Here is a 14,094-nt window from a genome sequence, read left to right as displayed (position 1 = left end):
AATTTTAAGTATTTATATTAACCTAATTCACTTCGCGTTTCGCGAAGCCACTTCGCGTTACGCGAAAAGGGTAATTTCGTCCAAAAAAAATAAAGTGGTCACCAGATCAAATTTAATTATCAGTGACCACGGACGCAAATACCCTTATTTTTAGGGTCATTTAGTCCAATTTCCCCTTATTGTTGAGTCTCAAAATCATGTTTATTCTATTATTAGTTATAGTTGATAATTGATATTATCATATTTTTGTTTAGGTATAAATAAAATAAACTGTAAAAATAATATAATTTCTCATTTTATAATTTGGTTCATTTTTTTAAGAACATTTATGTATGATATTTGAATAAATAATAGATTTAAGTAGTCATAAGTGCTTAAGAAAAATCAAACCCCGAACATTGTAATCTATCTATACCTGATAACCAATAACCAGGATGAAGCTTTATATAAAAAAAAATTAAAAAATAATAAAATCAAGCACACACAAAGACACTTCGAATCAGGACAAAAAAGTCACAGAAAATGTAAATCTTAAAACACTTCATTATATTATAGTGAGTTACAACAAAATATATTTTTAACACTTTAGAGGTTCACAAATACAAAGTCTTTCACCGTTAATGATGAATTACATAAAAATAAAATAATAATAATAATAATAAAAGATCTCACCGAAATAGAATAAGAGATCTCACCGAAATGGAATGCTCAAACGAGTATATGATAGAGTCCAAAGAAAAATCTAACCTTATTAGATTGTAGAGAAAGTCGCGAGAATTCACAGGGCCAAAACCGATACTTAACTGCCCGCTCCCCCTAAATTTTGAATATCTATCACTGATTTCTCTCTTCTGCATGAGTCCTGTCTTGAAACCTTACTATCTATTATATATAATATATAGTATGGTATTAATCAAAGCCTGAGACACACCACTACCTATAGGCTATAGCTGGACCCAATAATAAGTTTGATGAAAAAAACAAACAAACATAAAAACAAGCCCAAACAAAAACATTAATAAATATGGATAGTGGTGCGTCAGAATCATTACTCCTCAAAAAAAGAGAAGTTTAGGTGTTTCCAATAATATTTTTTTTTTCTAAACATAGGATTCTCCCATATGATCATAACTTGATCAAAAGCAGTGATTGAAAATGAATGGTTTTTATATTTTTTTTTTGAAAAGAATGATTGAAAATGTTCTAAAATAACTAAAAAATAATATTAATTGAGTTGGAAAGAATGGTATAATGTCCTTAATTAACGAGATAGGAGTAGAAGACCGTGTGAAAAGAAGGATAGAGTTGAAGAAATATGAAGGACATCGATAGGCATGAATGGAATGGGCCATATATTCTCAAAAGTGTGAAAAAAGTTCTGTTTTCCCTCCAAAGTCCAAACACAAACAGTAGCACTCCTCCTCCTCGATAATCTCACCATTGTCTCTCTGTCTGTCTGTATAGACTAGTGTGTAGTGTAATGTAGATAAATATATATGAACTAGCCTGGGCAGTTTGAGTATTGGATCATCATCATCATCGATAGTGTGTGATGTTGAGAATAGTGGGGATTTTAGCATGTATTATGGTTGTAGCCATGGACATAGCAGCTGGCTTATTCGCAATCAAAGCCCAAGCTGCTCAGGATCAGGTACCACCAGTTACCAACATCTACATCTACATCTACTCAACTTCATTTCTGCATAATCATTCTAGCTTAGCTTAGTTTAGTTTTGGTATAACATTATTATTATTATTATTATTTACTTTTACAGGTTAGGGAACTGAGATTATTGATATTTGAGTGTAAGGAGGCAAGTCCAAAAGTCTTGAAACTGGGGTTAGCTGCTGCAGGATTTCTGGGTGTTTCCCATGTTCTAGCCAATCTCATCGGTTGCACAGCCCTTTTTTGCTGCAGCTGCACTACTCACTCTACTGATCACCAACACCACTCCAAGGCATCCTCTTCCTCCTCATATACCCGCCAATGTTCACTTGCATTCCTCCTCTTCACATGGTCTGCAACTTTTGTATACTCATCATGTTCATCATCATCATCATCATCACATATTGATTGTATTAATTTGCTGCAGGGTGGTTTGGGGCATAGGAATGTTTGTGTTAGTGACATCAATAAGGGATAACAACAACAGCAACAACAACAAGTCTTCTTTGATGGCTTCATCTTCATGCGGCATCTCTCATCACCATTTTCTCTCCTATGGAGCCATCTCTTGCTTTGCTCATGCTATTTCTTCTGTTGCTTTCTACGTTACTGCCACTGCCACCACTAATTCATAATCGTTTAATTTTCTTTTCAATCTGGCTCCCCTGGTTGTATTCTCATGTCTCTGTTTTTCCTTTTCAGCTTTTGGACAAATTTCCCTTAATTCCGGATGTTCATCTCTTGACTTTAGTGCTCTTAATTTGAGGCCTTCTCTTATTTTTATATTAATATGTCCTTTTCCCTATTTTTGTCACTTCAAAACTTTAATATTGGCTTATAAGTTAAGAAAGACCTTGTATATATATTAGCTAGCTCATTTGAGTGTCTCTTCACATCCTTTCTCATGCTCCCATGTCTATTGGATGTCCATTTTGATTGGGAGCAAATGAGACCAGTACACATGAGCAATTGGACCGTTTATTTTGAAAAATTGGAACTTGTTAAGAAAATCAATTTGAATTGATTAAGTGATGTCCAATATATTTGAGGATAGTTATGAATCATGATTTAAATTTGCAAAATACTTAATTTAACTATTCAATATTTTTTTGGGTAATAATATGAATGGATGAAATAAGGGAAGAACATCTAACCAGATTATCAAAGGAGTTTAATAATGAGTTTTATATTCATGACATCATGTTAATCTCTAATTGAGAAACTTAGAACTAGATAAAAAAAAATAAAAAAATTCAAGCAACACATTTAATTTGATTACTATTTCTTATTTTGAATCATTGTTTTTTTTAGAAAAATTAATGATAAAGGGAAAAATTTGTTGTCATGAATGATGTCGAGATTGATGGGGCAACACGTGATTGAACTTTTTTTTCTTCTTTTTTTGAAAACTCTGGGTTCAATTTAATAGGAAAGTGAAATTTCATTTTCTAAATCCAATCACGTGTTGACACATCATTCAGGACACCAAATTTTCGCTCTCTATTATTACTCTTTCGAAAAACATTAAATTAAACATCAATGGTACTGTATAATTGTGAAGCTGAAGTGAACAGTAGTATAGTGAGTATAAAATTATAAGAAATTCTAACATCAAAAGAGCATTTATAGTCCAACAGTTAGGATAATTGTTTTTTAAGAAATAGACCCGTTATTGACTCTCAATAGACGCACCTTTTGTTTCTTTCTCTTTTTTTTTTTTTTTTTTTTTTTTTTTGGTAAAAATAGACTTATTTTGACCTTCCATAATCGTCGTAGAGGTAGAGAAGACAATGTTTTTATTCATTTTAATGTCAAGTGAGCGTTTGTAGTCCAACGGTTTTGCCTTCCAAGCAATAGACCCGGGTTCGACTCCCGGCAGACGCATTTTTTTCTTTAGCTTTTGGTGAAAATAGATTTATCGTCGTAGGGGTAGCGAAGACAATATTCTTATTCATCTTAACATCAAGCGAGCGTTTGTAGTCCAACGGTTAGGATAATTGCCTTCCAAGCAATAGACCCGGGTTCGACTCCCGGCAGACGCATTTTTTTTCCTTTAAGAAAATTTCCTTCCAAGCAATAGACCTGAGTCCGGGTTCGACTCCCGGCAGACGCATTTTTTCTTTATCTTTTGGTGAAAATAGATTTATCGTCGTAGGTGTATCGAAGACAATATTCTTATTCATTTTAACATCAAATGAGCGTTTGTAGTCCAACGGTTAGGATAATTGCCTTCCAAGCAATAGACCCGGGTTCGACTCCCGGCAGACGCATTTTTTTCTTTATCTTTTGGTGAAAATAGATTTATCGTCGTAGAGGTAGTGAAGACAACATTATTATTCATCTTAACATCAAGTGATCATTTGTAGTCCAACGGTTAGGATAATTGCCTTCCAAGTAATAGACCTGGGTTTGACTCACAATTTTTTTCCTTTATTTTTTTTTTTGTTTTGTTTGTAGTCAAATGGTTAATTGTCTTCCAAGCAATAGATCTGTGTTGAGAAATATTTTATTCATCTTAACAACAAGTGTGCGTTCCTAGTCCAACGGTTAGGATAATTGTCTTGGTTTTGACTCCAACGGTTAGGATAATTGTCTTGGTTTTGACTCCCGGCAGACGCACCTTTTTCCTTTGGTAAAAATATTTGAGAATTTATGTGTTTTCTTTTTGTTAGAAACCCATTAATCTCATAAATTATCCTTACAAACCATATTCAAATTAGTTAGTATATATTATGATATAGTTCATATTCAAATTAGTTAGTATATATTATGATATAGTTCTTATTTGATATATAGTTTCATAAAGTAATACTATTTTTACATTACAAGACAAATAAGGACAATGAATTCCAAATATATATATCTTGACCTTCCATAATCGTCGCAAAAGTAGCGAAGACTATGTTCTTATTCATCATAATCAATCAATAAAAACAATAGAAACAAGAAAGAAACCAATCCATAAAACATTAGTTGACAAAAGCACAATGCTTTCTTATTTGTCCTTCACGGCCAGTAAGAACTCCAATCTTTCCCATCTTAACCATAGACACCCTAAAATCCTCAAAGAAGGTAGATCCACCGGTGGACCTTTGAAGTTCAACGTACCCTTTGGTCTCCCTATCATCAAGAAGGGCAGCATCCGATTGAAACAAACCTCTTCTCTTTGAAACAAGTGTGTAATAATCATCATCAAATGTTCTAAAACTTCCCGGGTCCATCTCAACGAAAGTGGTTTGGTCTCCGGGCCTACATTTCACCTTGAGATGTGCAACGTAATTGGGATCCATTGATGGATCAGAGTCGCCATTTCCGGTGAAGTTATAAAGCCTATTGTTGATTGCAAAGCAATGACCAATTCCTATTGTATGTCCTCCCGAAAGAACCGCAAGGTCTTTCGAATTCAAACCGAGTGAACCGAACGTGTTCTTGAGTGATGTGATGTTGGCAAAAGGGGATGGTAAATCATTTGCAGCTTCATCTTTTATGGATATGCTTCCATCTCTACGTCCCAAAGGCACTTCCCAATATGGTCCTTTTATCTATATGTTCAATAAATCATATTCATATAAAATTTTCTTTTAATTAGTAAAAGGATAATTTATTTGTAGCTAGCATGCAATTACCAATAAGACAGAATCTCTTGCTACCAAAGCCAAGATGTCGGAGCAAGAAACAACGTTGGGGCACTTGTTCTCCACGGCGGTTTTGACGGCATCAATGACATGCCATCCTCTTAGAGTCTGGTTTGGTATTGCTTCTTTCTCGGCTTCATTATTGTTTGTTGAGTTTAATAGTACCGAACCGTCACAACCCTTAACAAAATGAAGGCAATATTAGCCCTTTTCAATCACATTTTTTTTTATATTTGACGTTGGTTTTATGTTGTGTTTGTCAAAAAAAAAAAGTAATAATATTGTTTGATACAAAAACAATGTAAATTATTTGAGTTTTTAATTGGTTTAATTCCTAAAATGTCATTTTGTATTTTAAATTTAATAAAAATAAAATAAAACATATTTTAGTTGATAAAATTAGTAATTTAATGATTAGAATAATAATTATTAGAATTATAATAATGTGATAGTGAGATTTTTTTTAAATGATGAAAATATAAAGAAAAAATAAACCCTTAAAAAACCCAAATCAAACATGCTTTGGATATTGGTTATTTAATGGATTTTTTTTTTATTATAAAAAAACAGAAAATTATTTGAATTTTTAATTAAGTTAATTACTTATTTTATATTTTATAATTAATACAAAAAAGTAATGGTATTTTAATATTTTAATTGATAAAATAAACCATTTGATTAGTTAGAATAATAGTACTTGATAAGGAGAGAATTTTAAAAAAATGATAAAAATAAAAATAAAAATAAAAATAAAAATTTCATATCAAATCGATCTTTAAATGTTAAAAAACAACTTTTACTTTAATTCGATAATCTCAAAATGTGACTTTAAGATGTTAATTGTAATTTAATAACGATTTTTAAAATATAACATATATATAATTATTAGAAAATCAAGTGAGCATGCATGTTTGTTTGCGAGAATCAACTTACCCTAACAAAGCAATCGTGGAAATGCATCCTAAGCAACGGAGCTGCAAGAGTGGGAGCTCTAAGAACGAAATCAGCTGTGGTCTTTTTGACAATGGACTCAACGGAGGGGCATGTTTTCTTGTAGAAATCAAGCTTCAGATCATCAGAATTGGCAACACTCATGGCTAATGAAACTATGCAAAACATGAAAATGGTGGAGAAGATATAGTGGTGAGACACCATGATTAATAATCTTGATCAAGATTAGATAGGCAATTGTATTTAGAATGAGAGATTGGATTGATAGTTATGATGATATTTATAACTAAACTTAAGATTCTCCAAATTTGGACTAATTTGCTCAATAATTATAACTATACATTCGATTCAACAAAACCAGCTCACATCAAAATATTTTATAAAAATAAACAACTTGCATTATAGATCACATTAATCAACAAACAGTATCATCCCTGTCAACATCGATCTAAAATAGCAAATTATTCAAATAACATACACTTGTAACACTACCAACCATTAATAATAATATATAACTTGATCAATTAAACGTTATATCACAAATCTTTTCAATTTAACTGTCCTAATTCTTTTTAATATAATATAATGTTTGCCCCCACAATTCTCAATAAAATTCAAACATACTTCAAACCTACTCTTTTAAATTTCTTACATTATTGTTTTTTGAATAATGTAGAAGCAAGATGCCTTTTTTTTTGTACCTCATCCTCTTAATTAGCTTTAATGAATTGAATTTTATTTCTTAATGAATTCAGAACTTAGAAAACTCATTTAACTAAGTCTTAGATTACAAAATTATTCACGTAAAATGACGAGTTCGAGTTTTCGTCATGAATAATTTTAAAAAAAAATTAGACCATGAAAATTTACTTACAATGTTTAATCCATGACCAACTATTGCACACAACCTTTTTTTTTTAATCTTGGCAAGACATTGATCAAGGCATTTGTAGACAATAATGGTATGCACATGAAGACTCTCCACAAACCATATATAATACAAATTATAGTAGTACTAAGAGAATATCAGGTCAGATTTCTTCGCAAATTTTAATGATCGGTGATGATCAATGATTTAGTGACGAGAAACTAGTGTCCTAAGGTTATGAGTTTTCTCACCAAGGTAGTATAGTGGTAAGAGTCGGCTTAAGAGACAAAAATGTCACGAGTTCGATTTCATCTGAAAGTGTTTTAAATTTAAGCAGGGACCATTGTTGTGGGTGTCATGCTAGTTCTTATTTAATTTTAAAAAAAAGTTATGAGTTTGAGTCTTTCTCTTCGTTTTAAAGCATTTTAAAAAAATATATGAGAAACCAATAAGAATGTGAGGTATTAACTATTAAGTTTAATTATTAGGGAATATGAGTGAAAGACAGAAGAATATCAAATAGTAACTTAAGCACCTAAATCCATATATAGAATACAAACTTTAACAAATAAAATATTAAGAAAAAGAAGAGAAAAGGTGATGGCGCAGCCAAGCCCAGCCAAATCATGCATAATTGATGGGGATGTGGGTTAGGGTTTGTCCTATATGCATGCATACATGTTACCTTGAACATGAATCGCTCTGGCTAATTAGCCAACTTGCTCTGAAAAAGACATCCCAACTCCCACTCAAAGGTTATAATATTATTAAACAAATGATCTAGACGACAAACGTAATAATGAACGAATTGAAATGAAGAACCCTAGTTACCTAATTCGGTTTAAAGTAGAAAAGTGATAGCAAATAAACACACCTTTAAAATGAGATATTTTAGTTATTTTAGTTAGGGTGTGTTTGGTTAGAGGTGAGTATGATATGCATTTACTTTGAGCAGGAAATTGTAGTTATATATATGTTCATTGTTTAATTAAGGATTTAAAATAAGATTCTATTTAGAAATTTAATTCTTACGAAAATAAAACAAGTTTGAATTCAATTTAAAGAAGAGAAAATTCAAACAAATATCTTAAGAAAAAATTACGATCATATGAATTTTCAAACATAAAAAGTGAATTGTATAATTAAAATAACAATTATTATATAATTGATTATAATTCCATCATCATGACTAAGTAAGAATTTAAATGGAGATTACTTAAGATTCATAATTAAATATCTTAATATATATTCATGGAAACAAATGTGGATATTTGTTTTGGGCTGGGAAGTGATTGAATCTTTGAGGCAGGAAAGTGTGATCCGATTAGCTTGTTATGACATGGGCTTAATAATTTCTTATTTTCTGAAAATTAATTATGTCATGGAATTAGACTTTGTTTATAATTTACTAACCACTTGATTAATAGATAATTAGTGGTTGTTAATTAATTAGCCACATAACCTAAGAAACACCAAATTTATTCCTTCTTCAGTTTCGATTTTAGATCGTTGCATCCAATCCAAACGGCCCTAAGAAACATATGTACCAATTTGACCAAAAGTTCCTCTGCGTCATCAAATTAACCACTAATACATCCATTCCCTTCCAATAATTTGACACTGTTATGGATAGGAAGCAAAGCCCAAGTTGAGCCTTCTATAGTAGAAGGAAATGAGAATTGTCTGACCAAATTAGAACAGAGTTACAAGATCCCGACCATTGGTGAATGGTATGCATGGCTGACCATAGGGTAAGGCCAGTTAGGCGGCCGTCTAGGCCCCCGTTCCACATGGGACACTAGTGAGCAAGAACAAATCCAGGAATTCGAGTTGGGTGGGTTTAATTTTTTTTTTGGGTGATCTTAAAATCTAAGGAGAAAATTATGTATAAAACGAGAGTATATAAAGATAAATTTTGTCTTTTTTTTTTAAGTTATAAAAAAAACTAATGTAAATTAAATTTAAGAAATTATGAAGTAATATCATATTTGTAATAATCATGAAAAAAATTGAAACAAGTACTTGTCTATGGTATACAAAAGGCCCATACGCTGCCAGGAAGACAGTAACAACCAAAGTCCCCATAACCATTAACTTTCCAAAGCTTCTAAGGATCCCTCCACGGTAAATAATGGCGAAACAAGTAGACAAAATACACAGGCCCAGCCACGACAAACAAATGTTTAAAGCAAAGAAGAACGAAAAAAAGAAATCCCCCTGTGAGTTTAAGTATTGATTGTCAGAAAATATAAAGTTGTAGGCCTTTATTGTTGTTAGTGTATATAATATAATAATATATTATATTGATATATTATTATATTATACAATACAATATAATATATTATATTATTATATTGTCTTTTATACCATTAGGGTATATTTAATTATTAATGGGCTTGGGCCTATATGTATAAGTAATTTAGGGTTCTAGGCTAATTACTCCTATATAAGGATTGTTTGTAAAGGTTGAATATACAACACTCAAGATTTTTCAAGACTTTTTCTTCTTTAGCAAATATCTATTTTCCAGAATTTCATATCTTCATAGCTGTTCTTAGAAAGATCCAATAGTCAAAGCCAACATTTGGTATCAGAGCTAGATTGAAGAACATGTCGTCGACAAGATCAACCAGATGCGGCGGCAATGAAGATTGGAAGAGAAGGGAATGTGACGCTCTCATATTCGTTACTCACGAAGAGTAACTACTCGGTTTGGGCATTAAAGATGCGGGTAAACTACAAAACACAAGGAGTGTGGGAAGCCGTGATGCTCGAAGATGTCGATGAACGGATGGATAGAATGGCTCTCGCCGCCATCTATCAAGCACTCCCTGAGGACGTCCTTCTCATGGTGGCTGAGAAAGATTCCGCTAAGCTAGCGTGGGAGACGCTAAAGACAATGCATGTTGGAGTGGAGAGAGTCAAGGAGGCAAAAGTGCAAACCTTGAAGACACAATTTGAGGCGATTCGTATGAAGAATGGGGAATCGGTGGATGATTTCGCCATAAAATTGACATCCATTGTGACTGGTATCCGCTCGTTAGGAGAGAAGGTGGAGGAGATCTCCGTCGTCAAGAAGTTCCTTAGAGCCTTACCACAAACATACATGCAGATCGTTACAGCGATCGAGCAATTTGGTGACCTCAAGAATATGACCGTCGAAGAGATCGTCGGTCGTCTCAAAGTCCACGAAGAGAGACTTCGCGGATACGGAGACCAAGAGGAGGAGCATCTATTGCTCACGCATGATGAATGGATGTCACGAATGAAGAAAAACGGAAAAGCCATTTTTTCTTCTGGATCATCGAGTCGTAGCGACAACGGTGGAGATAACCGAGGTCGTGGCAAAGGGCAAGGGCAAGGGCAAGGTCAAGGGCGAGGTTGTGCAGAAAGTTCACCTCGACAAGAAGGTACCAAGCCCCGCAAAGACAAGAGCACGATGAAGTGTTACGCTTGTCAAAAGTATGGGCACTACGCGTCTAAGTGCCTTAACAATAGGTCTGACGGTGAGGCAAACCTCACTAGCTTCTATGATGAGGAGTCAGCATTAATGTTTGTTGAGGTAGTGACGAAAGCTTTGCCCGAAGAAGATGATGCAAACCTTGCTAGCTTCTATGACGAGGAGCCAGTATTAATGTTTGCTGAGGGAGACGAGAAGACAAACCTTGAAGAGTTCATGCAAGAACCGTCCAAGGAGGAACCAGATGTGGTGTTGTTCAGTGAAGAGAAAGTCATGGAGAAACTCCTCGCAAGTGGCGATGAGTGTAATTACACTAATGTGTGGTACCTTAACAATGGAGCAAACAACCATATGAAGGGCCATCGAGAGAAGCTCAATGAGCTCGACGAGAAAATTACTGGAAATGTGAAGTTCGAAGACGGAAGCGAGGCGCACAAGTTTCCTAATTTATCTTACAGGGAAATCTATGTGAGCAGAGACGCTATATTCGAGGAGGAGAAGAAGTGGGAGTGGTGCAACAACAACAAGCTCGTACAAAATTCCGTGGAGTTCGGAATCCTACGAGATGTTTATGAGGAGGCACCACTAGTAGAGATGAATCTTGATGAATTGTTGTTGCTCACCACCGACGAGCCAATAACATATCACGATGCGGTAGTCGAAGAGTCGTGGAATGAGGCCATAAACAAAGAGCTCGAGTCTATCAGGAAGAATAAGACATGGGAGCTCACCGACTTACCACCCGATCACAAGACCACCGAGTTAAAGTGGGTTTTCAAGTTTAAAAGAGACAGTGAAGGCAACATTCTCAAGCACAAAGCGAGATTGGTAGAAAAAGGCTATGTGCAGAAGCAAGGTAATGATTTTGAGGAGAACTTTGCACCGGTGGCGAAACATTACACAGTCAGGTTAATTTTTGGTATCGAGGTGGACCAGAAGAATGATAGCATTAAGGTAAAGCAGAAAGCTTATGCGAAGAAGGTGTTGAAACAGTTTGTAATGGAGGATTGTAACTCGAGCAAGTATCCTATGAAAGCAAAGTTGCAGCTCGGAAAGGATGTGGAAGGAAGCTTAGTGGATCCGAAAGAGTATAGGCGTATCATCGAGTGTCTCAGGTACTTGACGCACACTCGACTCGATATCTCTTATGTAATTGACATAGCGAGTCAATACATGGACAAGCCTACCACTCTACACCAACAGACAGTAAAACACATTCTTCGTTACGTAAAGGGAACGACGAATTATGGGATTCAATTAAGAAGAGGACGAGAAGTTGAAGAACTCGTTGGTTTTACTGATAACGACCTAGCTGGTGACACAGACGATAGAAAAAGTACTGGAGGGATGGTGTTTTATCTCAACGGGAATCTGATCACGTGGCAATCTCAGAAGCAACTAACTGTTGTTTTATCTTCATGTGAGGCGGAGTTTATGGCAGCTACTGCAGCGTCATGCCAAGGACTTTGGCTAAGAAACTTGTTGAGCGAGGTGCTCGGATGCGAGTTGAGGCCGGTAACCCTCTATGTCGACAACAAGTCTGCAATAAAATTAATGAAGAACCCGGTGTTTCATGGACGTAGAAAACACATCGACATTCGGTTCCACTTCATCCGTGAATGCGTCAAGAATCAACAGATCGTTGTAGAGTTTGTAGGCACTAGAGAGAATCGTGCAGACATTCTCACTAAGGCACTAGCAAGAGTCAAATTTGCAGAGATACGAGAGATGCTCGGCGTGAAGTATCTCGAACCAAATCAAGCTTATGGGGGAGATTGTGAGTTTAAGCATTGATTGTCAGAAAATATAAAGTTGTAGGCCTTTATTGTTGTTAGTGTATATAATATAATAATATATTATATTGATATATTATTATATTATATTATACAATACAATATATTATATTATTATATTGTCTTTTATACCATAGGGTATATTTAATTATTAATGGGCTTGGGCCTATATGTATAAGTAATTTAGGGTTCTAGGCTAATTACTCCTATATAAGGATTGTTTGTAAAGGTTGAATATACAACACTCAAGATTTTTCAAGACTTTTTCTTCTTTAGCAAATATCTATTTTCCAGAGTTTCATATCTTCATAGCTATTCTTAGAAAGATCCAATAGTCAAAGCCAACACCCCCATCAAGTCATTCCCTTTTTCAAGAAAGAGATGACCCATCGCTAGAAGGGATGGCCCATCGCGAGAAGGGACGACCCTTCGCGAGAATCACATTAATCTTCCCTAAAACAAAACCGATTTAGAGCATCATCTGCAAATATCATCTTCGACAAGATGAACAACCAATATGAACAAGATGAACAATAAGAACAACCTCATGGTTTAGAGCATGAAGATGAACGTAATGGAAATAAGAACATAAATCGATCCAATCACATGATATTAGAGCGAGTTTTCGTCGTCGATTTGTATGATGTGTTCGTTTAGGGTTCCGTCATCGTCGTCGTCGCACAAGAGAGAGAGAACGCGAAGTAGAGAGAGAAGAGAGAGAAAGAAAAATAACGAAATGATTTTTTTGAGTACTTATATAAAGAACATTTTCCCTTCACGTAACGATTCTCCCCATCGCGTTACGTGAAGGAGGTTTTTTCTTCAAAAAAATATAAAGTGGTCACTAGCATAATTAAAATTATGCGCTCGTCATCAGCGCATTTAAGACATTTTTTAGGGTCATTTGATCAAATTTCCCTAACAAAATGCTTTTCAATGAAGGGAGGTTGATTTCTTATAAAAAAAATTGTCGCGCGTCTCTCCCAACATATATAATGTCTATCTTTAGTCTCTCGAGAGCGGTGGCGGGAAAAATTAAAAGGTTGATGAGAGACTTTTTATGGGGATCAATTGATTCTAACAACACTCATTTAGTTAGATGGAATAAGGCCAAAAGACCCACCAATCAAAGATGGGGTCTTGAAATTAGGGAGATGTTTTTTTCAACAAAACTTTGTTGTCCAAGTAATGTTGTTGGTACGCGGCTGAAAAAGAGAACATTTAGGAAAATGTTATCCATAATGTTAGAGACATGTTTGTTCATGATGGTGGTTATAATGTTAATATAAGATTTTGTCGTAGACTCAACAAAGTGGAAAAAGAGATGTTGGAGAAATTGAATGATAAAATTAAAGGGACAAGATTAAATTATACCATTGATGATAAGATAATGTGGAAAAAGTTGGATTAGTTTAACATGAGCAAATACAATGAATCATTAATCAAATTCGAGGTGAATAACTACCCGTAGAATATGATTTGGTACAATGGTACACCCTCCAAAATTTATTTCATTGGATGGTGCTCCCTCCATGGAGGTATCCTTACGGATAATAAACTTCAATTTAAAGGGATCGCCAATGTGAGCAGATGTCACTTATGTAAGGAGGCGGAGGAGATTACATCACACATTCGTTTGCATTGCCCTTATGTTGAACCCATTTGAGGTTTATTGTGGAGCATTATGAGAGTTAATTGGATTATGCAAGACACCATCACCG

At 34.5% G+C, this 14,094-nt stretch overlaps 2 protein-coding genes and 2 non-coding genes across 4 annotated transcripts; 3 read left to right on the top strand and 1 right to left on the bottom strand.

The window, feature by feature from the left end:
- The first annotated feature begins 1,487 nt into the window (after positions 1-1,487).
- LOC124938790 (protein DESIGUAL 3-like) lies at positions 1,488-2,490 on the top strand. Its single transcript, XM_047479592.1, has 3 exons — positions 1,488-1,651; positions 1,776-2,017; positions 2,094-2,490. The coding sequence occupies exons 1-3, from the start codon at positions 1,553-1,555 to the stop codon at positions 2,299-2,301; spliced, it is 549 nt and encodes a 182-aa protein (XP_047335548.1). The 5' UTR covers positions 1,488-1,552; the 3' UTR covers positions 2,302-2,490.
- A 1,146-nt stretch (positions 2,491-3,636) lies between these two features.
- Positions 3,637-3,708, top strand: TRNAG-UCC. The gene has a single exon. It is a non-coding gene; the product is annotated as a tRNA-Gly (tRNA).
- Positions 3,709-3,864: 156 nt separating this feature from the next.
- On the top strand, positions 3,865-3,936 carry TRNAG-UCC. The gene has a single exon. It is a non-coding gene; the product is annotated as a tRNA-Gly (tRNA).
- A 661-nt stretch (positions 3,937-4,597) lies between these two features.
- Positions 4,598-6,396, bottom strand: LOC124941679 (peroxidase 27-like). Its single transcript, XM_047482058.1, has 3 exons — positions 6,235-6,396; positions 5,293-5,481; positions 4,598-5,208 (listed from the first exon to the last, which is right to left on the bottom strand). Exons 1-3 carry the CDS (start codon positions 6,394-6,396, stop codon positions 4,636-4,638), a joined length of 924 nt encoding a protein of 307 aa, XP_047338014.1. The 3' UTR covers positions 4,598-4,635.
- Positions 6,397-14,094: the final 7,698 nt, after the last annotated feature.

The sequence above is a fragment of the Impatiens glandulifera genome, chromosome 1 (assembly GCF_907164915.1).
Source record: "Impatiens glandulifera chromosome 1, dImpGla2.1, whole genome shotgun sequence".
Taxonomy (NCBI): domain Eukaryota; kingdom Viridiplantae; phylum Streptophyta; class Magnoliopsida; order Ericales; family Balsaminaceae; genus Impatiens; species Impatiens glandulifera.
The sequence above is the reverse complement of the archived record's forward strand: the minus strand, read 5'-3'. Positions and strand labels throughout refer to the sequence as shown.

Bases quoted from the DNA above. Each gene is read 5' to 3' on its own strand.
- LOC124941679 (XM_047482058.1), bottom strand. From the start codon at position 6,396: ATGAGTGTTGCCAATTCTGATGATCTGAAGCTTGATTTCTACAAGAAA. The intron at 5,482-6,234 runs GTAAGTTGATTC...CATTTTGTTAAG, and splicing joins TCCACGATTGCTTTGTTAGG to GGTTGTGACGGTTCGGTACT. The intron at 5,209-5,292 runs GTAATTGCATGC...TTGAACATATAG, and splicing joins CAAGAGATTCTGTCTTATTG to ATAAAAGGACCATATTGGGA.
- LOC124938790 (XM_047479592.1), top strand. From the start codon at position 1,553: ATGTTGAGAATAGTGGGGATTTTAGCATGTATTATGGTTGTAGCCATG. The intron at 1,652-1,775 runs GTACCACCAGTT...TTACTTTTACAG, and splicing joins CCCAAGCTGCTCAGGATCAG to GTTAGGGAACTGAGATTATT. The intron at 2,018-2,093 runs GTCTGCAACTTT...AATTTGCTGCAG, and splicing joins GCATTCCTCCTCTTCACATG to GGTGGTTTGGGGCATAGGAA.